Source organism: Natrix helvetica (genome assembly GCF_964273705.1).
Source record: "Natrix helvetica genome assembly, chromosome: 2".
In the NCBI taxonomy this organism is placed as follows: domain Eukaryota; kingdom Metazoa; phylum Chordata; class Lepidosauria; order Squamata; family Natricidae; genus Natrix; species Natrix helvetica.
The window spans coordinates 204427679-204449821 of NC_138552.1; the positions used below are offsets into that span (position 1 = coordinate 204427679).

The 22143-nt window shown below is 41.6% G+C and overlaps 1 protein-coding gene across 1 annotated transcript in view; it reads right to left on the bottom strand.

The window, feature by feature from the left end:
- Nucleotides 1-22143, bottom strand: part of EPM2A (EPM2A glucan phosphatase, laforin) — a 48698-nt gene that overhangs the window by 15711 nt on the left and 10844 nt on the right. The window contains exon 2 of the mRNA XM_081940592.1: nt 13705-13879. Coding sequence (XP_081796718.1) covers nt 13705-13879 — 175 coding nt within the window. The remainder of the gene's footprint in view (nt 1-13704; nt 13880-22143) is intronic.

Genomic DNA, 22143 nt, shown 5'->3' on the forward strand with positions numbered 1-22143 from the left:
TTGGATGGCACTACAGACTCATAAAAAACAAGCATACACAAGACAAATTGGCTAAACAAAAGATTGTGAATGATGTTTTTTAGACTTTATATCTAGCTGAAAATATTCATTATCCATGGTTCAATGATACTAATGGAAAATGGACAGGGAAGCCAGTCCTGAAGAGATAAGAAGGGCAAAACAATAATCTATAGTCATTCAGTCTTGGGTGCCATGAAGTGTAGCATGAAAGAATCCTCAATTAAATATCCTCAGATGAGGGATCTAAGAACAAATTACAATGCACACTTTCCAATGAAGACATATATTCATTAGAGCAGGGGTGTCCAAACTTGGGAACTTTAAGACTTGTGGCTGGCTGGGGAATTCTGGGAGTTGAAGTCCATAAGTCTTAAAGTTCCCAAGTTTGGACACCCCTGCATTAGAGCCATGGTGGCACAGTGGTTAGAATACAGTACTGTAGGCTAGTTCTGCCCGCAGCCAGGAGTTCAATCCTGACCAGTTGACTCAGCCATCCAGCCTTCCAAGGTCGGTAAAATGAGGAGCCAAATTGTTGGGGGCAATATGATGATTTTGTAAACTGCTTAGAGAGGGCTATAAAACACAGTGAAGCTTTGTATATGCCTAACTTCTATTTCTACCTTCATAGTGCCTTTCCCCCATGAGGGAGGTGTCTATCTGAGTTGCTTACAAACATCAGCTGTTTGTTGTGGAAATGAAATATTTTTCATTTCTCAACACCCTAGCAATGAATTGTACATATATCTATCAAGATCATCTTCTTTACTTTCTACACAATGTAACAACACCAAGGGGATTGAGGCTGGTTCTGAAAATGTTCAATTTAAAAATGCAGTAAATAGATATTAAGAAAACATAGGGTTTTATAATGTCACTTTTACCATTACTCTTCTGTCACAAGACATTAAATTATTTTAACAATATCAATGCATAGGAAAAATGGATGGCTTCCTTTCTATCTCTTCACATTCTTAATTAAATTTGACAAATCACTTTGAATGCAGATGAAACTAGAACAATTTTTTTTCAATTAATTGTATGACTCCTGTTTTTACCTATGGAGACATTAAAAGACTGTGTTGTAAAATGTCACTGCTGCTCTGATACCATTTTGCACTGTGAAGCATTAGAAAATTACCAACCTTGTAACCATTGTCTAGTTTCATAAGCAATCCAACCATGTCAAGAAGCGGTGTAAAAGCAAGCCTCTGTAAGCAGATTTCAGTAAATTTGTTTATCTATAATGAAGTGATGAATTTAACTTGTTTATTTATAATACAGCTTTCTATGATTGTTCCTTATAATTAAAGTGAATACTTGTCAAAATTAAGTTACTTTACCTGCCATTAACCTATAGTGCTGGTTTTACTTCTATTGGTATCTGTGCATTCTCTTCTTAAATCCAGCACTGACTCCTATTTTTATTATCTACTTAAACTGCACTATGCTTACAAGATTTATAGTTCACTGTACTTGCCCATTAAGTGTTCTGATTCAATTTCACAAAACACTTCATGATTGTCAGGCTCATTATTACTACCTTTTCTGATTGTGTAGAAATATTAGGGCTACATCTACCACAATTTCCAGATGGCTGAGAAATCAGATAATTGTAATCCTAACACACCTAGAGGGTAAAACTGTTGTAGAAAACTAGTTTGATTGCGTGTCTAAAGTCTGATTTTGTAGAACATGGATCCCAATAGGCTTACTGTAGATATATTGCATAGATCTCTGCCCTACGGTAGTATTTGAAGAGATAGTAACATATGATGCCCATACAAGTGATAAGAGGGAAAGGAAGATCATCCATCTACTGTATTTATCCAAACCCTGGATGACAAAGAGCTCCTATAATTAACAGCCAAGTTGCAATGCTTGAAGGAAAAGCTAGATCTTTATGGCCTTCTGAAAGATCACAAGATTCAGGGCCATCTCTAGGAAGAGGCTATTTCATGGAACAGACACTATGACAGAGAAGCAACCCTTCAAGTGTCTCTGAATGCTCACTCTGGTAGAGCTAATGGATTGGTCAGAAAATATATGGGAAAAGAAGTCCTGGCCCCATGTATAGTTTTAAAGGTGACAACTAGCACCTAGAAATGCCTACTAGGAGCTAGGATGGTAGGCAAAATGATTTTGGCTCTTATTTATTACTCACTCATGTCTCTTGTCAATGTTGTTTTCTGCATATCTCTGATAGATAGATAGATAGATAGATAGATAGATAGATAGATAGATAGATAGATAGATAGATAGATAGATAGATAGATAGATACAGTAGGTAGGTAGGTAGGTAGGTAGGTAGGTAGGTAGGTAGGTAGATAGATAGATAGATAGATAGATAGATAGATAGATAGATAGATAGATAGATAGATAGATAGATAGATAGATAGATGATAGATACATAGATAGATAGATAGATAGATAGATAGATAGATAGATAGATAGATAGATAGATAGATAGATATAGCTAAATAGATGATAGATAGATGGATGGATGGATGGATGGATGGATGGATGGATAGATAGATAGATAGATAGATAGATAGATAGATAGATAGAGGAAGAGAGAGAATGTTTAGATTGTTTATGTATGTTTATAGATACATGTATATACACACATAAATATTGAAGCTGCAGAAATTGGTATTCTTACATCTGGGTCAATCTGCAAATTATTTATAAGCATATTAAGACAGCTGCATATTTCAGCTCATCTATTTGAATGTGATGTTTAATTGTATGATATATCGGGGTGATACGCCACTGCTTTGCTTTGTGAAGTGACTTTTGACACTAATTGCTGGAGGGAAATAGTTCCTCAGCATGGAAAAAGTAAGATGCTCCACTTCTCAAAAGCGTGGAGGCTGGCTGCCTTGATCAGCATCAAAGCCTTTATCAAAGTGAAGCACACACAAACCCCTCTTTAGTCTTCAGACCTAATATTTATGAACCATTTGAGTTTTGAATGAGTGAAATCAGTAGCTAATTTTCAACTAACTTCAAAATGGACATCCCACTTGCCTCTGTTAGAAACAATAATAGATGATTAGAAAGTTATTGAGCCTATTTTAATTAGGGCCAGTAGTCAGGCTCTTTTTTTAAAAAAAAAATTATATTTACATAATATGATGAGTCAGACCACCATTTTTTTTGTTCTCTAACTCATCACATTTCATCCCAATGATTATCAGGGATGGTAATTAATTTTATTGTATAAGATTAAGAACTGGGTCTCAAAACTTTGTTCCCAATGTAGGACCTGCAACAATTGTAATAACTGAGTGATTATTTTAACTATAGAGCATTGCATTGCCTTTCTGCTCCTATCACACGGTTCACGAAACTCCAGTTAAAAGTTGTTCCTTTACTCTTTCATAGAGCCATGTTATAATTTTGAAATAAAAAAAACCACTCCAAACACTTAGCCTTCACATTTTTCTTTAAAAATTTAACTAGATATTACATTTGAACTTAATTCAAACTGAACAAAAAGCGATAACGAAGCATGTTAGTCCCCTCCTCTATCTTTTGAATGAATAATTCAGTGCAGATATTAATGGCAACCAGAAATTTTAATGACTCTCATAGAATATCGATGAATATGCACTAGCTGAAGCTTTTGGCTAGGACTGAGATATTAAATAAAGCATGTATCTTTGGTGGATATAGGGTATTTTTTAAGCTTTAATGGGCTATCTAAAATACTTTCCTCCTTTACTTTGATACTTTCAAATGAAAGGTATATATGGCTTTGAGCATTATATCTATTAAGCCAGGTCTTGGGTTGTTAAAATTTATTTGGACAAGGTGGATCTTGGGTTGTCATAATGCATTTGGTTTGCCTTCTTCATCCTGACATCTCTGAATTAATAAATGGTTCAACCTTGAGGCAAAAGTCTGAACCTTCTCAAGTCTGCATCTTCTCAAAAGGAACAAAAGTCACATCCAAAGATAAATTGTTAATTGTGCACAGCCAGCATTCTTACTGATAAGAATGGGCTGGAGGAGGAACTTCCGGAGGGAATGGCGGTCGGCTTGTGAGCTCCGCATGTTTGCGGGGGGGCCTCCCTGATGGGAGGGGTGCTGCCGGCCCTCTGTTCCATCTTGAGGGTCGGAATTTCGTTGACGAGCACCCTGGCTTCGCCCTGGCTTTGGGCTGGTTCACCAGGGTGGTCGGAGAGCCAGACGGTGAGGCAGAAACGCGCTAGCTAGTTGGTGCTGGAGCTGGGGCTGGCGATTGCCGGCTCGTGTGTGGAACGGAAGAACGGAGCGGAATGGAGCGGAATGGAGCGGTGCGGAGGCAGCCGGAGGAGGAAAGGAATCCCGGACAACCCATGCAGCCCAGGCGGCGGAGGTTTGGACAACGGCGGTGGTGGAGGTGGTTAAAGACGCCAAACGGCAGACCTTTTGGCCACCATAAATCCCGGACCAGCGGGGGGCTGCGAGAGGTGAGAACGAGGTGCTTTCTGGGCGCCAAAGAACGCTAGCAGACCAGCGAAGACTGCAGGGAAGCTCAGGAAAGCCGAGACGGCCCTGCGGGCTCAGAAACAACAACCCTGGGCAGCCAGGCTGCCGAGGAGACAAATGGCCACTCATGTCTGAGACTGGATAGAGACGCTTGGAAGACTGGTGGCCATTTGTTGAAGGTCTGACTTTTTACCCTCTCACCCTTGCTGACAACTTTCCTTCCTCTATTCAAATTACTATCTGACTAAGGCTTACCTTAGCGCCCTGCTACAAACTGCTCCTTAGTGCCACCTTGTTACAAACTGCTCCCCAGTTCCCCCTTGAGGCTCCACTTGTAGACCATTCTGGCTAGCCTGCTAGCTCACCAACCTACCATTTCCATCCAGGGTAAGGATAACCACCATTTACATACCCCTTTTGTGGGGGAACCCTGGCTCACGAACAAACTTATGATTTTAACAACAGCACCCGAAAATGAGCTCGCCCCTATGACAACCTATGAACTCTATATATTCCAGGTCAGACCTACTACTACTGCGAGAGTCCCCCCTCTCGCAGGTATGGCCCTCAGACCTTTCAAGGTCCCACCTTGATGACGGGTTTGTTAACCCAGAGAGGTGGAGGAAGCGGAAATTAAGGGGTTTTTTAATTAATCATTTTTAATAGTTTTAAGGGGTTCCAGGGTAGGGGGGAAGGGGATTCAGGCCAGGAGGGAAAGTAGAGCCAGGCACACAGGTGTGGTCGGGAGGGGAGGGAGCGGAGTGGGGGAGGAGAGTGATAATAGCATTCCAGTACAGGGCTCTGTTATACCAACGGTCGTGGGGAGGGGTGGGTGCGAGGACAGACTAATAACCTGCAGTCGGTTGGGAGACCGTGGTTGTTGGTTATACCCGGTCGCTTGTACCAACCCCCGCACGCTAGGTGACCAGGATCTACAGAGCCAGGGCCTTAGGCTGATGTTATGCAATGCGAGGTCCGCTGTTAACAAGGCCCCCCTCATTAATGACCTGATTTTGGAGGGGGAGCCGGACCTCGCAGGAATAACAGAGACCTGGTTGGGCCACGAGGGAGGTGTACCCCTCGTGGACATGTGCCCACCAGGTTATCGAGCATTCCACCAGCCACGGGCCCAGGGTAGGGGCGGTGGGGTAGCGGTAATTATCCGGGAAGACCTGGAGCTGAGAGAGTTCACTGTGCCACAGACATCCGGGTGTGAATCCCTTGTCGTGAGATGGGGCCCAGGGAGACAGTTGGGCCTGCTGATTGTATACCTGGCTCCTCGCTATACATCAGCGGCCCTGCCTGAGCTCCTCGAGCTGATCACAACGATGGCAGTTGAGACCCCCAAACTTTTGGTCATGGGGGACTTCAACTTGCCATCGGTGGGAGAAGCATCTGAGGTGGTTCAGGAGTTCATGGCTTCCATGACAGCCATGGACATGACTCAGTTAATTCAGGGTCCCACACACGAGGGAGGCCACACACTGGATCTTGTTTTTGTCTCTGACCAGTGGACGAGTGATCTGGGAATAGGGGACATAGCCATTACTCCCCTGTCATGGTCAGACCACTCACTTCTCCGATTTGACTTCCCTGGTGCTACCCCCCGCCGCGGGGAGGCGGAACCGGAATGTCCTAGATGGTTCTGCCCCAGGCGCCTGATGGAACCGGAAAGGTTCCAGACGGAGCTTGGGCCACCTCCTGTAGACCTGACCCGCCCCCGGATAGAGGACCTAGTAGCTGCCGGGGCCTTAGACCGGGTGGCGCCTTTGCGGCCTCTCCTGCGGCAACGAACCACCCTGGCCCCTTGGTTCACCGAGGAGCTAAGGGTGATGAAACGCCACAAGAGACGCCTAGAGAGCCGATGGAGATCCTCCCGTTCCGAACTTGACCGAACACAGGTACGAACCTACTTAAGGACATACCTTGTGGCAATAAGAGCGGCCAAACGTTGACATTGTGCCGCCCTTATTGCGTCCGCAGATAACCGCCCTGCCGCCCTGTTTCAGGTGACCCGCTCTCTTCTTTCGCAGAGACCGCGGGAAGCCCCTTTACAGGGCAGGGCAGAGGAATTTGGGAAATATCTGCAGGATAAAATCGCTCAAATCCGGAGGGAATGGGTCCCACTCAGTGGGCTAGGAGGGATGCCCCAGGCGAGTCTTGAGAGACCATTCTGGGAGGAGTTTGACTCTGTTGCCATCGAGGATTTGGACAGGTTACGCGGGCGACTACGAGCCACCACATGTTCATTGGACCCGTGTCCCTCCTGGCTTGTACTGGCATCCTGGGAGGTTACTCGAGACTGGCTCTTGGTGCTAGTGAACGCTTCATTGGGCAAGGGGTTCTTACCGGCCGCCTTAAAAGAGGCGGTTGTGAGACCCTTACTCAAGAAGCCTTCCCTGGACCCAACGGAGCTAGCCAATTACCGTCCTGTCTCCAACCTTCCTTTTTTAGCGAAGGTAGAGAGTGTGGTGGCCCAACAGTTCCCACGTCACCTGGAGGAGAATGATTATCTAGACACGCGCCAGTCCGGCTTCCGACCCGGGCACAGCACAGAGACGGCCTTGGTCGCGTTGGTAGATGATCTCTGGAGGGCCAGGGATAGGGGTTGTTCCTCTATCCTGGTCCTATTAGATCTCTCAGCGGCCTTTGATACCATCGACCATGGTATCCTCCTGCACCGGCTGGAGGGGCTGGGGGTAAGGGGCACCATTCTACGGTGGTTCTGCTCCTATCTCTCCGACCGGACGCAACGTGTGTTGGCAGGGGAGCAGAGGTCGTCCCTGAGGCCTCTCACTTGTGGGGTGCCGCAGGGGTCAGTCCTCTCGCCTCTCCTGTTCAACACATATATGAAACCGCTGGGTGAGATCATCCGTGGTTTTGGGGGTGGGATATCATCTGTACGCTGATGATACACAGCTGTACATCTCCACCCCGAACCACCCCAACGAGGCCGTTGAAATGATGTCCCAGTGTTTGGAAGCCGTACGGGTCTGGAAGGGTGACAACCGACTCAAACTCAACCCCTCCAAGATGGAGTGGCTGTGGCTTCCGCCCTCCCGGTTCAACCAGCTAATTCCAACACTGGCCATTGGGGGTGAGCAACTGGCCCCCATGGAACGGGCGCGCAATTTGGGCATCCTCCTGGATGTCCGGCTGTCCATGGATGACCATGTGGCAGCCGTGGCGAGGGGGGCGTTCCACCAGGTTCGCCTGGTGCGCCAATTGCACCCCCTATTGGACCGGGATGCCCTTCGCACAGTCACTCACGCGCTGGTGACGTCCCGCCTAGACTACTGTAATGCTCTCTACATGGGGCTTCCCTTGAGATGCACTCAAAGATTGCAGCTGGTCCAGAACGCGGCCGCGCGGGTGATTATGGGGAGTACGAGATACTCCCATATAACACCTCTCCTGCGCGAGCTGCACTGGCTTCCTGTGGTCTATCGGGTGCGTTTCAAGGTATTGATTACCATCTTCAAAGCGCTCCATGGCACAGGACCTAGCTACATGCGGGATCGCATCCTGCCCCATACATCCCTATAACCAATTCGCTCTCACAGAGAGGGACTTCTCCGGGTGCCGTCCACTAAGCAGTGCCAGAGGGCGGCGCCCAGGAGTAGGGCCTTCTCTGTGATGGGCCCAGCCCTCTGGAATGACCTCCCCCCGGATATTAGGATTACCACCGACCTCCGCTCCTTCCGTTCAAAACTCAAGACCCACCTTTTTCAACTAGCAGGCCTGGCTCAACCATAGCTCCATCTTATTCCTCCTGGCAATTTTTAAACTTGTAATTTCCATTGGGGTTTTAATTTAACTTATTTTAATATTTCTATATTATTATAATATTGTATTGTGTTTTATACCTCCTCCGTACAATGTGTAATTTTATAATATGTGTTTTATTTATTGTACGCCGCCCCGAGTCCCTTTGTGGAGAGGGAGCGGCTAACAAATTTAATAAAATAAATAAATAATAAATAAATGATATGAATCCTGTTTTATACAGGGCTCTTCTATTAATTTGTATGTTATTTCCTGCTTTTATTTACTTGCATATCACAAGGTAATGGGTTTTTTAAATAACATTCAGAAGGAGTTCATAATTTTTCAGTTTGTTGTCAAGGGTTGGAAAAAAGTTTGAAGCAAAGCATATTGTTAATGCCATAAAGACATGGAGAGAAGATATATTCTGAGCATCCTGTTACAGCTCTCTAATTGGAATTACTTCTTATTCCCCAACTTATCTTGAAGGAGCAAATGACAGTTCCTAAGCAGTTGGAAAGTGAAACAGTCAGTCTCCTGAAAATACCATTTATGACTCTCTGGGTTTTAAGCATAAAATAACACATTTCAAAACAACAATGAAGAAACCAGGTTCTAATCCCCTCTCAGATAGGGAAGCCAGATGAGTAATTTTAGGCCAACTATTCTTCCTCAGCTTTTAAAAAATCTATCTGCCAGCCCACAATGGAGCAGCCCACAAGGTTATAATCCATAACTTTCAATGAAGAGATTTTTACCTTTCAAAGACTTGATTCAGACTAATAATAATAACAAAAACAACAACTCAATACATTTCAAACATGAAACTTTTTATAGGGTAGTTAAAAATAAGTTTTAAAAACCTATGCCTACTTTCAATTGGCATTTTCAATTAAGTTTGGTATTTATTTTCAGAACCGCATTTAATGTACTTATAGAGGTAGTCCTCAATTTACGACTGTAACTGAGGCTTCAACTTCGGTCATAAATTGTGACAGTCATGTGACCACAGGATGCTGCAAATGGCTGCAAATGGAGGTCAGTTGCCAAGCACCCAAAATGCTGTTACTTGACAGTGCAGGAGGACAAATGTCCTTCTTTGAATCTTTGCCAAGCTTTGAATTCAGGCCGTAAGTTGCTGTTTCAGAGTCCACTGCAGAGGTGGTATTCAGCAGGTTCTGACCAGTTCTGGAGAACCGGTAGCAGAAATTTTGAGTAGTTCGGAGAACCAGTAAATACCACCAGTGACTGGCCCTGTCCCATCTATTCTCTGCCTCTTTAGTCCCAGCTGATCGAGAGGGAATGGGGATTTTGCAGTAACCTTCCCCTGGAGTGGGACAGAATGGAGATTTTACAATATCCTTCCCCTGCCACACCCACCAAGCCATGCCACGCCCACCAAGCCATGCCCACCAAGCCACGCCCACAGAACCAGTAGTAAAAAAAAATTGAATCCCACCGTTGGTCCACTGTAACTTAAAATGGTCACTAACAGACTGGTCATAAGCCAAGGGCAACCTGTAGTCCCATGCTGCTCAGATTTGCCTCCAAAATTGCCTAGTTCTGCATGTGTATTTTATGGTGGATAAGAAAAATATATTTTTGGTTGCTGCTGCCATCAGTTTCAGGGACATGACTATGTTGGGCTAGGTGACAGTTTTGTGGTAAAACTGACTGAATTTCATTCACATGCTGCCATCTACGCTTACACTGAGGTATTCTAAATTAAAATAACTTTCCTAAAAAAAGGCCCTTTTCTCCCTTTTCCCTAATAAGTACAAGTAGTCCTTGTTTAGCAACTGCAATTGGGATCATAGCTTGGTCATTAAGCAAAACAAGGGCGAAGTGAAACTGTGGCTGTGTTTATTATGGTGTTACTTCAGCTTCCTTTTGCTTTACAGACTTGCAAATGTCATAAATATGAGGACGAGCTGCAAAGTTACTTTTCCATCACTGTCTTAAGTGTGAATGGTTGCTGTACAAGGCAGTCACTAAGTGAGGACTAGTTGTAGGTATTTTTTTTTCTACTGCTTTACTCGATAGCTAGACAGAAGGCAGACAGCTACAGTTCACAATATACAAAGGCCAAACCCAGGTACTTTTACAATACAATACAATAGTAGAGTTGGAAGGGACCTTGGAGGTCCTCTAGTCCAACCCCCTGCCTAGGCAGGAAACCCTATACCATTTCAGGCAAATGGCTATCCAACATCTTCTTAAAGACTTCCAGTGTTGGGGCATTCACAACTTCTGGAGGCAAGCTGTTCCACTTATTAATTGTTCTAACTGTCAGGAAATTTCTCCTCAGTTCTAAGTTGCTTCTCTCCTTGATTAGTTTCCACCCATTGCTTCTTGTTCTACCCTCAGGTGCCTTGGAAAATAGTTTGAAAAAGTTTTCTCATAACTTCATCTAATTTGTTCCAAGTTAGCCAGCTTCGGTTACATCAGGGTTACAAGGCAGCAAGCTGCCTCTGCTGCATGACAGATCGCTTTCTGACAACAAAACTTTGTTATTTTCAAGGGTCGCTGTAGCTTCTTTTAATCTGATATCTATTACTGCCTGGCTTTCTGACCCACTGCTTTCTTCTTCTTCTTTTCCTGTGGTTACTTTTTTGTTTTGTTCTTTCTGCTTGACAGTGAATTTCTTATCTCATATCTTTGTCTCTCTCTTAATTCACTTTAGAATCCAATGCTATTACTGCTGTTAGTCAAGAAGCTGAATGTGGAGAGATCAGCATCTACTTACAGATATTTGTAGAAAGCTGCTGAGGACTTTGTTCACTAAAGCAATAAATATTTCAGTTTTGAAATACAGAAAGGAGGATTGCTTGATAGTGCTAATAAAGAAGACGGTGCTCAATATTAAAGGTAATTGCTGAGGTTTTTAATCAGATAACCATTCAACAAAATGTCAGGTACTGTTAAAAGTATGTCAATTACTGGCAGTTTTTCATGCTGACTTTTTCCATTTATTAATCTATCCAATGGCATTGAGAATCAAAGCAGATGGTAGCATCTAGCTAACCTAGGCTGGTTCCAAAAGAACTAAGCCAGGGGTGTCCAAACCTGGGAACTTTAAGACTTGTGGACTTCAACTCTCAGAATTCCCCAGCCAGCCATGCTGGCTAGGGAATTCTGGGAGTCGAAGTCCACAAGTCTTAAAGTTCCCAAGTTTGGACACCCCTGAACTAAGCAGTCTTTGGTTAGTTCTTGGATGGAGACCACCAGGAGCTATAAGAGTGGGAAGCTGAAAAAAACACAACCTTTGAATAAAACAGTTGTGACAACATTCATTTTGTTGCCCAAAACTATCTGTGTCATCAAGATTCAACTTAAGGGAGTTTTGTATATATATATTTTAGTATTGGTAAATCAGAATATTTATCTCTGAGATCTGAAACACACACACACACACACACACACACACACACACACACGAGATCTTTGGGTAAACTTGGAGCCAACTTTGTTGGATGAAAGTGTCTAGCTGATGCCACAGGAGATACATGATCCTTTACTTAATCACACCCTATACCATGTAGGCTTAATAAGTTACAACCGATACTCTGAATTGCACCTGGAAATTACTGGTAACCATTACAGCTTGGGAAGCATAAGTGTCACACAGGCACACTAAAGTGTGCCCATCACTATCTGTGCCACTGCATTCTGGAGCAGTTGAAATTTCCAAGTGGTCTTCAAGGGCTCATGTAATGCATTGCAGCAATCAGGACATGAAATTATCAGAGAGTAATTGACTATATGAAGGGCCTTCTAATCTAGGAAAGAGTGCAACTGAGGAAGCTGAAGCTGTGCAAAAGGCCCTCTTAACCATAGCTGCTACCTGCTCATCAAGAAGGAGCTGTGAGTTTAGGAGTACTCCAGATTGTGTACCGCCCTTAAGCGGGGAAGTGCAATCGCAATCAAGACCAAAGGTAAGTATTTCCATATCTAGATGGCCCCAACCACCACAGCTACTCAGTCTTGGTAGGCTGAGTCAGAGACAGATCCTCCCCATCGAAACCTCCATGTATACCATCGTTTTCAGGCCCTGGGATAGCATCTCAACAGCTTCCCCTGGCTGGCCTGGGGTTGAAAAATGTAACTGTATCATCAACATACTGTGAATACCAAATGCCAAACCAGTGGATGCCCTCACACAGCAATTTCATGTAGATATAGAATAAAAGTTGAGCCCTGCAGCACCCTAAAATGGAAGGGCCTAGAATACAACCTCTTCCTCCAAAACAAATACTGATTGAAACCAATCTTACAGGAAGGAACAGAACTACCAAAGAACAATGTATGCTATTCCCAAAGGTGCCCCCTATCCCCAACCCCCTTCCCATCAACTGCAGACCAACCATCTTTTGAACAGCTTTCTGTAAAAGGAAAAGGTTGGAGACAGGACTACAGGTACTTAATAGCGTTGCATCCGGGGATGACCTTTTGAGGAGGGGGCACACCATAACCTCCTTTAAAGCAGCAGTACTGCCCAAATAGCTTGATATCATAGTATCAACCCAAACTCAGGTTACTTCCTTGGCTACTTTCACAGTCCAGAACGGTGGTTGATCCAATAAATAGGTGGTCAACCTGATAATTGTATTATCCACTTCCCCAGGAGTCACTGGTTCAACCTCATCCCAGATTGCAGTGCAAGATCTGACCCAGATTGTGACCCTTGTGGGCGCATGCTTGATGTGCACTGTGCGCGCATGCGCACTGCAATTAAAATTGTTCTGTGCATGCACAGAACTGAAAAACAAGATGGTGGCGCCAATGGCACCGACCAGGGAACCAGTTTGGGGGCGTGGCAGTTTGGCTGAACTGGTCCGAACCGGTAGGAACCCACCACTGATCTGACCCCAGGCATCTCATCTGGACCTGCCCAGTCAGAATTCAAATTACCTATGCTCAGTCAAACTCACTCTGAACCTTCGCCCAAAATAGTCCAAGCATTTCTTCTGACCCTCTACCTCCTAGAACTCATCAGTAACCAAGGTGCTTCCTAAGATAAGCACACATGGAGAGGCAATCCAAGATCACAGCCACCTGCCCATTTCAGGCAGCGACTAAAGCCTTGGTTGAACTTACCACCTATACTTGAGGAAAACTTCAAGCTGTCTCTCGAAACTCTTTAGTTCTGTGGATCACCAGGGGTGGGCTGGCTGAATGGGTCCTATATCCCTCCAGAGAGGGATGATACTATTGAACCAAACGACAATCAGAAAGAGATTTGAAGTTTTCTTTTTTCATTCCTCCAATATGGAAGAAAAGTTGGATTGTAAACTGCAGAATGATTTGTATGAATACTATGAACAGGTCTCTGGCAGGAAATACTGGAAACTACATATGTTCAGCACATGTTTATGTAAGTCCCCGCCTAAGGCACACCTGTTAAAATCTAATTCACCCTGCAGCACATTTTTGTTTCTTTGTTACCTGGAGCAGTGAATAGCTTGATGTCCAGCAATATTAAAATAGAAATCAGTTGTATGTTTCATTTCATCTGTATGCCCAGAAACCTCAATCCAGTGTCCTATTGGGAGGCAGTAAACCCCATCAACTAAATTGCATGGGTTATAAACATTGGTTCGATCATGGTGCGGTCCATTACCTGAAACAAGAAAAAAAAACACACACCACCAATTCAGCAGAAATCATTAATTAAATTATATTTGAAAAACAGAATTTTCCCACCCCTTGCAGAAATCCCCTCCTCGCATCCTGTGCGGGTTTTTTAATAGTATATGGCAGGCCATTTTTTTCAGGTTTGCACCCAACAGACCAGATTAAGATAGTTTCAGACTTAATGATAACTAGATTTTGTATATAAATATCTAACATTTTTAGAAGATACAAAATAAAATCTCTTTTAACTATAATTTTTTGTTTATGAGCTAAAAATTGCATTCTGAATAACTTATTCACTGTACACGTTTTAGAAACCAATATATTATATCTTAAAAAGTTTTATCTCATTTTTAATATTGTTATTTTTCTTATTTTAAATATTTTAAATATTTCTTATATTTCTTATATATTTCTTATATTTATTTTAAATATTTCTTATTTTAAATATGAGCCAGCAGTGTGCAGCAGCTGCCAAAAAAGCCAACACAGTTCTAGGCTGCATCAACAGAGGGATAGAATCAAGATCATATAAAGTGTCAATACCACTTTATAATGCCTTGGTAAGGCCACACTTGGAATACTACATTCAGTTTTGGTCGCCACAATGTAGAAAAGATGTGGAGACTCTAGAAAGTGTGCAGAGAAGAGCAACAAAGATGATTAGGGGACTGGAGACTAAAACATATGAAGAACGGTTGCAGGAACTGGGTATGTTTAGTTTAATAGAAAGAAGGACTAGGGGAGACATGATAGCAGTGTTCCAATATCTCAGGGGTTGCCACAAAGAAGAGGGAGTCAAACTATTTTTCAAGGCACCTGAGGGTAGAACAAGAAGCAATGGGTGAAAACTCATCAAGGAGAGAAGCAACTTAGAACTGAGGAGAAATTTCCTGACAGTTAGAACAATTAATCAGTGGAACAGCTTGCCTCCAGAAGTTGTGAATGCCCCAACACTGGAAGTCTTTAAGAAGATGTTGGATAGCCATTTGTCTGAAACGGTATAGGGTTTCCTGCCTAGGCAGGGGGTTGGACTAGAAGACCTCCAAGGTCCCTTCCAACTCTATTATTGTATTATTATTGTTGTATTTTAAATCCATTGCCAGAAGAACTATTTAGAGCAGATAACTGGTAAATTATGCTCTGAATTAAAGTAACTTGAATTCTGGCAACTATTAGGTACTAACTCAGTCCCAGAATTTTTAACACAGTAAACAGGCATAATTTTCTCCTGTCTTTCTTTCTTATGAGCATTCACAGTGCCATCTACTGTTTGAAAAACGATGCATGCTATGATTTGGAACAGTTTATTTTTGAAGCTATTGTTTTTAAATTCAGAAGTCTTACAAATCATATTGTATAACTTCCAGGCAGACTAGCTCATACTCAGCAAAAATAAAATGCAATGTAGCAAAAACGACCAATTATAGAAGAAAGGTAGGTTTGTGTGTATGTAATATCAAAGTCAATTAAAACAGGCTGCACCACAATTCTGTACAAAAGAGTTAGCCCTACAAACCCAAAGACAGATAAATATTAAAGAGACTGGAATCATATTGAGATCCAATATAACCTTTGCATTTTTTATGATTCCCAAAGGATATCTAGGACCATTAAGAGAATATAAATTCAGATGAAACATTTATGATACAGTAATAATCTCTTTTGCTGCAAGAATACATCTCTCACCAAATGTTCACTTAGGAATTAAGCCTGAGCTCATTAGACTCTCCTTTTAAAAAATCTTTCAACATGCTTTTCCATAAATCTTTTGGAATTGTAATCTAATCTATAGTTTGGAGGATTTTGTCATTGTTGGTCAAAATTCCTGGAGAGCATCATCATACTACTAAACACTGTGGTTGATCTGTTATTCTAGGGTTTTTCAAAGGCTGGTGAACAGGCTACCATTTCCTACACAGATTTCAATTTTTCCTTTCCTAGATATTGAATTGAACATATGTGGAGACTGGACATAGGTTCAAGTCGTGTCTCCACCATGGATCCTGATTAGGTGATGTAGGGTTAATCTGTTATTCATATCATAATACTGAATGCTGGCTCATTGTGGGGAAAATTTTGAAGAGGGGGTAATATGTACCTTGCCTTCAGCTCTTGGAGGAAGGATGGGATATAAACCATATAAAAATAACTAAATAAACATAAATACATTCATTTCAATATTAAAAATATTTATTCAATATATATCTTGCCTTTGTACTTAAGTAATGACTCAAGGTTGCTAACCAAATTTCTAAAAGCATTAGCTAAATTAACATTAAACTTGATAATAAAAAGCTAGACAAAAATACATTTTTACAATTAATAGTGAGCAATGGGGCCAAGTATAAATCTCTAGGGTGTTCAGTTTACAGCTTATGTTTTTGATATTATGAGCATCTTCAGAAGAGTTTGTCTTGGAGATAGGTTATCAACAGAAGATGCAGTTAAGATTTTAATTGTTAATGCCAACATGTAGAATTGCACCGGTTAAGCCACTGATGACCTGTACAAACCTTTCAGTATTACCATTATGTGATCTGTATACCTATTCCTACATTTTGCACAAATTTAAGCATCTGGCGTTTTAAAGGGAATAGCTTTAGTACAGTACACTGTAATAAGAGGAACGATACAGAGGTGGATTCCGGCTTCTGTTACTGCTGGTTCGCTCAGGGATGCACTTCGTGCACGCACTTTGCCGTATCCACAGTAATGAAAAAATTGCTTCTGTGCATGCGCAGAAGCAAAAAACATGATAGAACCTGTTCGGGGGCGTACTTGGCCAAGTTACTACCTACTCGTCCGAACTGGTGCGAACCGGTAGAAACCCACCTCTGGAACTATAACTAAGGAAATGATAAATGCAAAATCTAAACATTAATGAAAGAAAAGTTAGCTATTCTCAAGCAAGAGAATGACAATTGCTACCAAAACTAAAGTCAATTAGAGTTGCTTCTCTGATTTAATTATTCATTCATTTACCAATTCCATACCAAAGTGACAAAAAGTATACAATTCAATTACTGTAAATAAATAATAAACTTGCTGTTGTTAGGTGCAAGCTATAGACCCAATTTTTCAACATATCCATTCCTACATCTTGTTTCAGAAGACATGAAAATAAAAATTTAATGAGATCAATCAATGATAATTGATTATGGATTCTGCCCCTTTAAACATATTGAACATGCACTCTTAAAAATGTGTATAATAGATATTTGCAGAACCTCTGTCTATTCTTTAATTTCCACTTTTTTCCTACTTCCATTCAAAAGACACCTCAAAAATCAATAAAATTAATCATCTACTGTTTCTTAAAGATATCATACACCAAGGATCAGGTCCACATGTGATTATCCAATTTATTGCTACTCATACCTATGCCCAGGAATATTCTCAACTAATGCTTAGCTCCTGCTTGGAGTTAGATAAGAATCAACAGAATTCCAGGGTGGTTGGACTTAGTTTGCTTGTGGCTACGTAGGGATTCTAGATTGGTCCCTCTTTTAAATTCACTCCCAGGTTCACTCCTTCTCCCACAGGTAAATAATAAATGAAACCATAATAGAATAAAGCAGCAGTTAAACAAAGCAGGCTCAAAGCAGTTGACAAACACATTTCTATTAACAGCTTTAGCTTTTCAGTTTCAACAAATGCAAGCATAAGAGCCGTGGTGGTGCAGTGGTTAGAATGCAGTACTGCAGGCTACTTCTGCTGATCACCAGCTGCCAGCAGTTAGGCAGTTCAATGCTCACTAGCTCGAGGTTGACTCAGCCTTCCATCCTTCCCCAGTTGGTAAAATGAGGACCCAGATTGTTGGGGGCAATATGCTGACTCTGTGAACCGCTTAGAAAGGGCTGTAAAGCACTGTGAAGCGGTATGTAAGTCTTATTGCTGTTGCTATTTTATTTATTAAAAGAAACCATCAAGGTAATATTTAATCTAACTTTATTCACAATTATGGATTTGGATAAAGTGTATGACACTCTGCCTTTTCCCCAATAGCATCTTGTGCCACATTCCACATTTCAAGAGAAATCTCCAACCCTGCTGAGAGGTATTTCAGGGAGGGAAAATTCGTGATTCAGTTCTTATAGTTTCCAACTAGATGGAGCAAAAGTGGGGAAGGAGAAACTAATGGCCTCCTCCTGGTTCTTCCTAGCCTTTGAAACTCCATCCCAACCAATTATGTATAAAAAAAAGTTTTCCAGTCAAGAGAGAAATGTGTGTTCCCCCATTCTAAGAACTCCCAGTTACTCGACCTTAGAATTATATTTATAGCTGGTCCTTATTTATCAATGGTAATTGAGGCTGAAATTTCTGTCACTATGCAATGCAATAGTAAAGTACAACATCATGTGACTCCATTGCTTAGTAATGGCAATCCTGGCAATCCTTGTTGCCATCAATAAGTGAAAATTATGATTGTTAAACAAGCCCCAGGTGCTTGCAAGCAGGCCAGCAGGCAGTTAAGGTACAGTGTGAGGTGTGGCCTGAGCATGGAAGACCAGGGGTGGCTGTTGCCAGGTGGGTAGGGTGCAAGTGAGAGGAACAATGTCAGCCATCTTTTCTTTGCAGCTTCAGGGCTGTCACATTTCTTCTTTCATTGGGGGTGTTACTTGGAACCCTGACAAACAATTTTCAACTTTCCATGCCAGATTCCACATTGACTTTGCTTGCGGGAAACTGGCAAATGGCAGCCACTTGACCATGGGGCACTGCAACCATTGCTAAGTGCAAACCTGAGTGCCAAGGGCCCAGGTCGCAATTGCATAACTGTGGGGATACTGGAATGGCAGGAATTTTAAGGACTGAGCATAAGCACTACTCATTCAGTACCATTATAACTCATTCAGTACCATTATAAGCTTAGGTAGATGGCTTTAAATCAGTCATGTAGGCCTTCCTTGAGGTTTCCTTTCAAACTCCAAAATTTAGTGAGTGATCCCTTTGTTTCACCTCTGAGATGAGCAATTTTCCCTGGATTGGGTCAATAATTTAATCTCCTGCCAGCTGGAAGAACACAAGAGACCTTCCAATGATGTAATGATGGTATTTCTTTTGGTTAATTTTTGCTGTTAGGGAATTTTTCAAAGGAGGAATGATATATATCCTGGGCAGTAAGTCATTCCCATGTCCACTCTTAAGGTCTCCAAGCAGCCTTAAAAGGTCAATAATCAAGCAGCTGAATTTGGTGAGTGCTCTGTTTTCTACAGACTCTTGAAGCTTGGTAGCACAAAGCTCTCCTCCTTTTCAAGTATCATGTCTGGGCTCAGCTGTGAAAGATTGTATTGAGATCAGTAAAAGTTTTCTAATTTCTCCTCTGCTCAAATAGAGATTTTTCTTTACGTTTACAGATCAAGAAGAAACTTACCTCTAAATTCTATTGCTGAAGCCATTAAAGCCATTTCAGTTTCCTAGAGATTTGGGGAACTATTTTGACCAAAGCTTGCTTGATTTAAAATGTATGATCCCCTTACTGCAACTTGGAAACATATAAGCAGAGTGATTTTGAACATCATCTTGTAATTGGGGTATTCTGTATAGTACCAAGCAGTTCATGAATGCAGAGAAAAACAGGCAAAGATTTAAATACCATTATTAAAAATCTGGAAAACTAACTGTTTCTATCAGTCCAGTGATTCTGATGGCAATTCTGACATCACTATCTAAGCTATACTCTAAATTTATATTATTTATTAATTTATCTGACCAACGTGGAAAAAATGCAAGTCCAGGTAGCATAGAACAATTATGGGCAAATAATTAAAACTTCAAGCTTAAACATTATTGTTGTATCTTTCTGAAATGTTTATCAAATGAATATAAATTGAATAAACGTGCTCTCCTTTCTTGCCATTATATGCCCATCCCTCAACAAATTATAAACTTTCATTGGTCCCCCCCCCTTGTTTGTTGTGTAGATGCATATCCAGCTTGTGTCACACAATTTCTTAACAAGTGGCTTACCGCAAATATTTACTTTCTGTAAAAATTTGTGGTAAAAATAAATATTTTAAGTTTCAGCTATTTCAGCTATTGAACTGCCTTTCTATTAAATTAATCTACAAACTAAAATCTACTTAGTGCATACCGTGTCTTTAAAAAAAAAATCTGTATTTCATTTTTGAAACAAAAAATCCAATATCAGCCTGGATGTCTTATACAGAGAGTTATTTCTATGCCTAAAAAGATCAAAATAAAAGTAAATCGCAAGCATTAGAAAGCAAAATAATAGTTTCCCTCAAAAGTTACATTACATTTGAGATTGGTTTTTAAAGTCTTCATTGATCCATTCATGTTCAAAAATTCTTCTATGCCATTTGCTTGCACAGCAATGTTTTAAAGAACAAAGAAGTCACAAAAGTCTGTCTTACAGATCAATCTTTGCACATAGCACTCTTTTTAGTGCCTAAGGACTGCTCATATAGTCATAGCTGAAGTGTAAGAAAGATGATCAAGCTGATATATCAAAAAAGAGCCACTGGCTTTATTGCAAAGCAGATTAAAACAAGGTTCTCCGAACAATGTGCAGCTCGTATAGGAGAGAAAAACAGACATGAATATATCAAGAGAGAAAAATATGATCAAAAAGCTCCACCAATGTAGCCAAAATCTATGATAGAAAAAGAATATAAGTTCTCACATGGTGGTGGTGGGTGGGCTGGGAGAGAATATAAGTCAAGGATATAACACAACTGTATATAAAAGGTAAAGGTTTGTCCTTTAGGTAAAGGTATCCAGTCCGACTCTAGGCGGTAATGCTTATCTCCGTTTCTTAGCTGAGGGAGGCAGCATTGTCCGAAGACAATTCCATGGTCATGTGGCCAACATAACATCACATTGCAGCGCAGAGCATGTGATGAAACATGGAACATTGTTATCTTCCTGCCAAAGTGGTACCTATTTATCTACTTGCATTTGCATACTTTTGAACTGCTAGGTGGACAAGACCTGGGGGAAAAACAGGAACTCACTCTGTCATGCAACACTTGGGTCTTGAATCCAGGCTATCAGTTTGTCAGCTGACAAGCTTAGCTTAACTGCTAAGCTATTGTTCCCTCTCTCTTTTTCTGATATAAAGTAAATGTAAAGGTTCCCCTCGCACATATATGCTAGTTGTTCCTGATTCCAGGGGAATCTCCATTTCAAAGCCGAAGAGCCAACGCTGTCTAAAGACGTCTCTTCGGTCATGTAGGTGGCATGACTTAATGCCAAAGCCGCATGGAACACTGCTACCTTTCCACCAAGGTGTTCCCTTTTCTACTTGCATTTTTACATGCTTTTTAACTGCTAGGTTGGCAGAAGCTGGGACAAGTAATGGGAACTCACTCCATTACATGGTACCAGGGATTCGAACTGCCGATCTTTCTGATCAACAAGCTCAGTGTCTTTTCGATACATTCCATACCAAATTCGTTACATTCTGATATACCTTTTCCTTAAATGTAATTTGTCACTTTTTCCTTGTTTCCATTTGTTCTATCACATTATACAGTCCACATGTGGTGAATTCTGCAGTTCTTTCCTTAAGCTTTTTTTATTCCACATCTTCATTTTTTTCCACCTTAATGGATTTTGCTTTCACTGTCTGTCAGTTGACATTCTTTCTGCCACTTTATTTGCTTTCACTCTCTGTCGGTTGACATTCTTTCTGCCACTTTACCTCAGGGCATTTTCTTTTTAATTCTGTCCCATTAATGTAAATTCCACCTCTACTAACACATTTCTGCATGAATCCCTTAGGAAATCTTATTAACAGTAGTTGGGTCAAAGTCCAGACAATTGAACCAGAATTTCTATGGATTTCCAAAGGAAAAAGAATTAATGTAAACTTCCAAGGAAAGGAGACATTTTAGAAGATGATGTTCTCCCAAATGGGATATCACAGGGATCCCAGAATAACCCACTTTTCAATTTCCTTACAGCACAGTTCTTCAGAGATAATATTTGCCTCCATAAAGTCAGGTGTAAAATAAGTCAAATAAACTTAGTAAAATACAGCCAGTTCTTGTTGTTTATAGTAGTTACATTCTATGAAGTTGTATATATTGAACTCACAAATAGTGAACCCTAAATTTGGGGATGTATGCCAGTGGTGGGTTCCTCCCGGATCGCACCGGATCGCGCGCGCTCCCTTTCAGCGCTCCACCTGGCTTGCGCGCTCCCTTTCAGCGCTCCACCTGGCTTGCGCGCTCCCTTCCGGCGCTGAAACCGGAAGTACAGTTTTGCCCGGCCCTGGCGAAG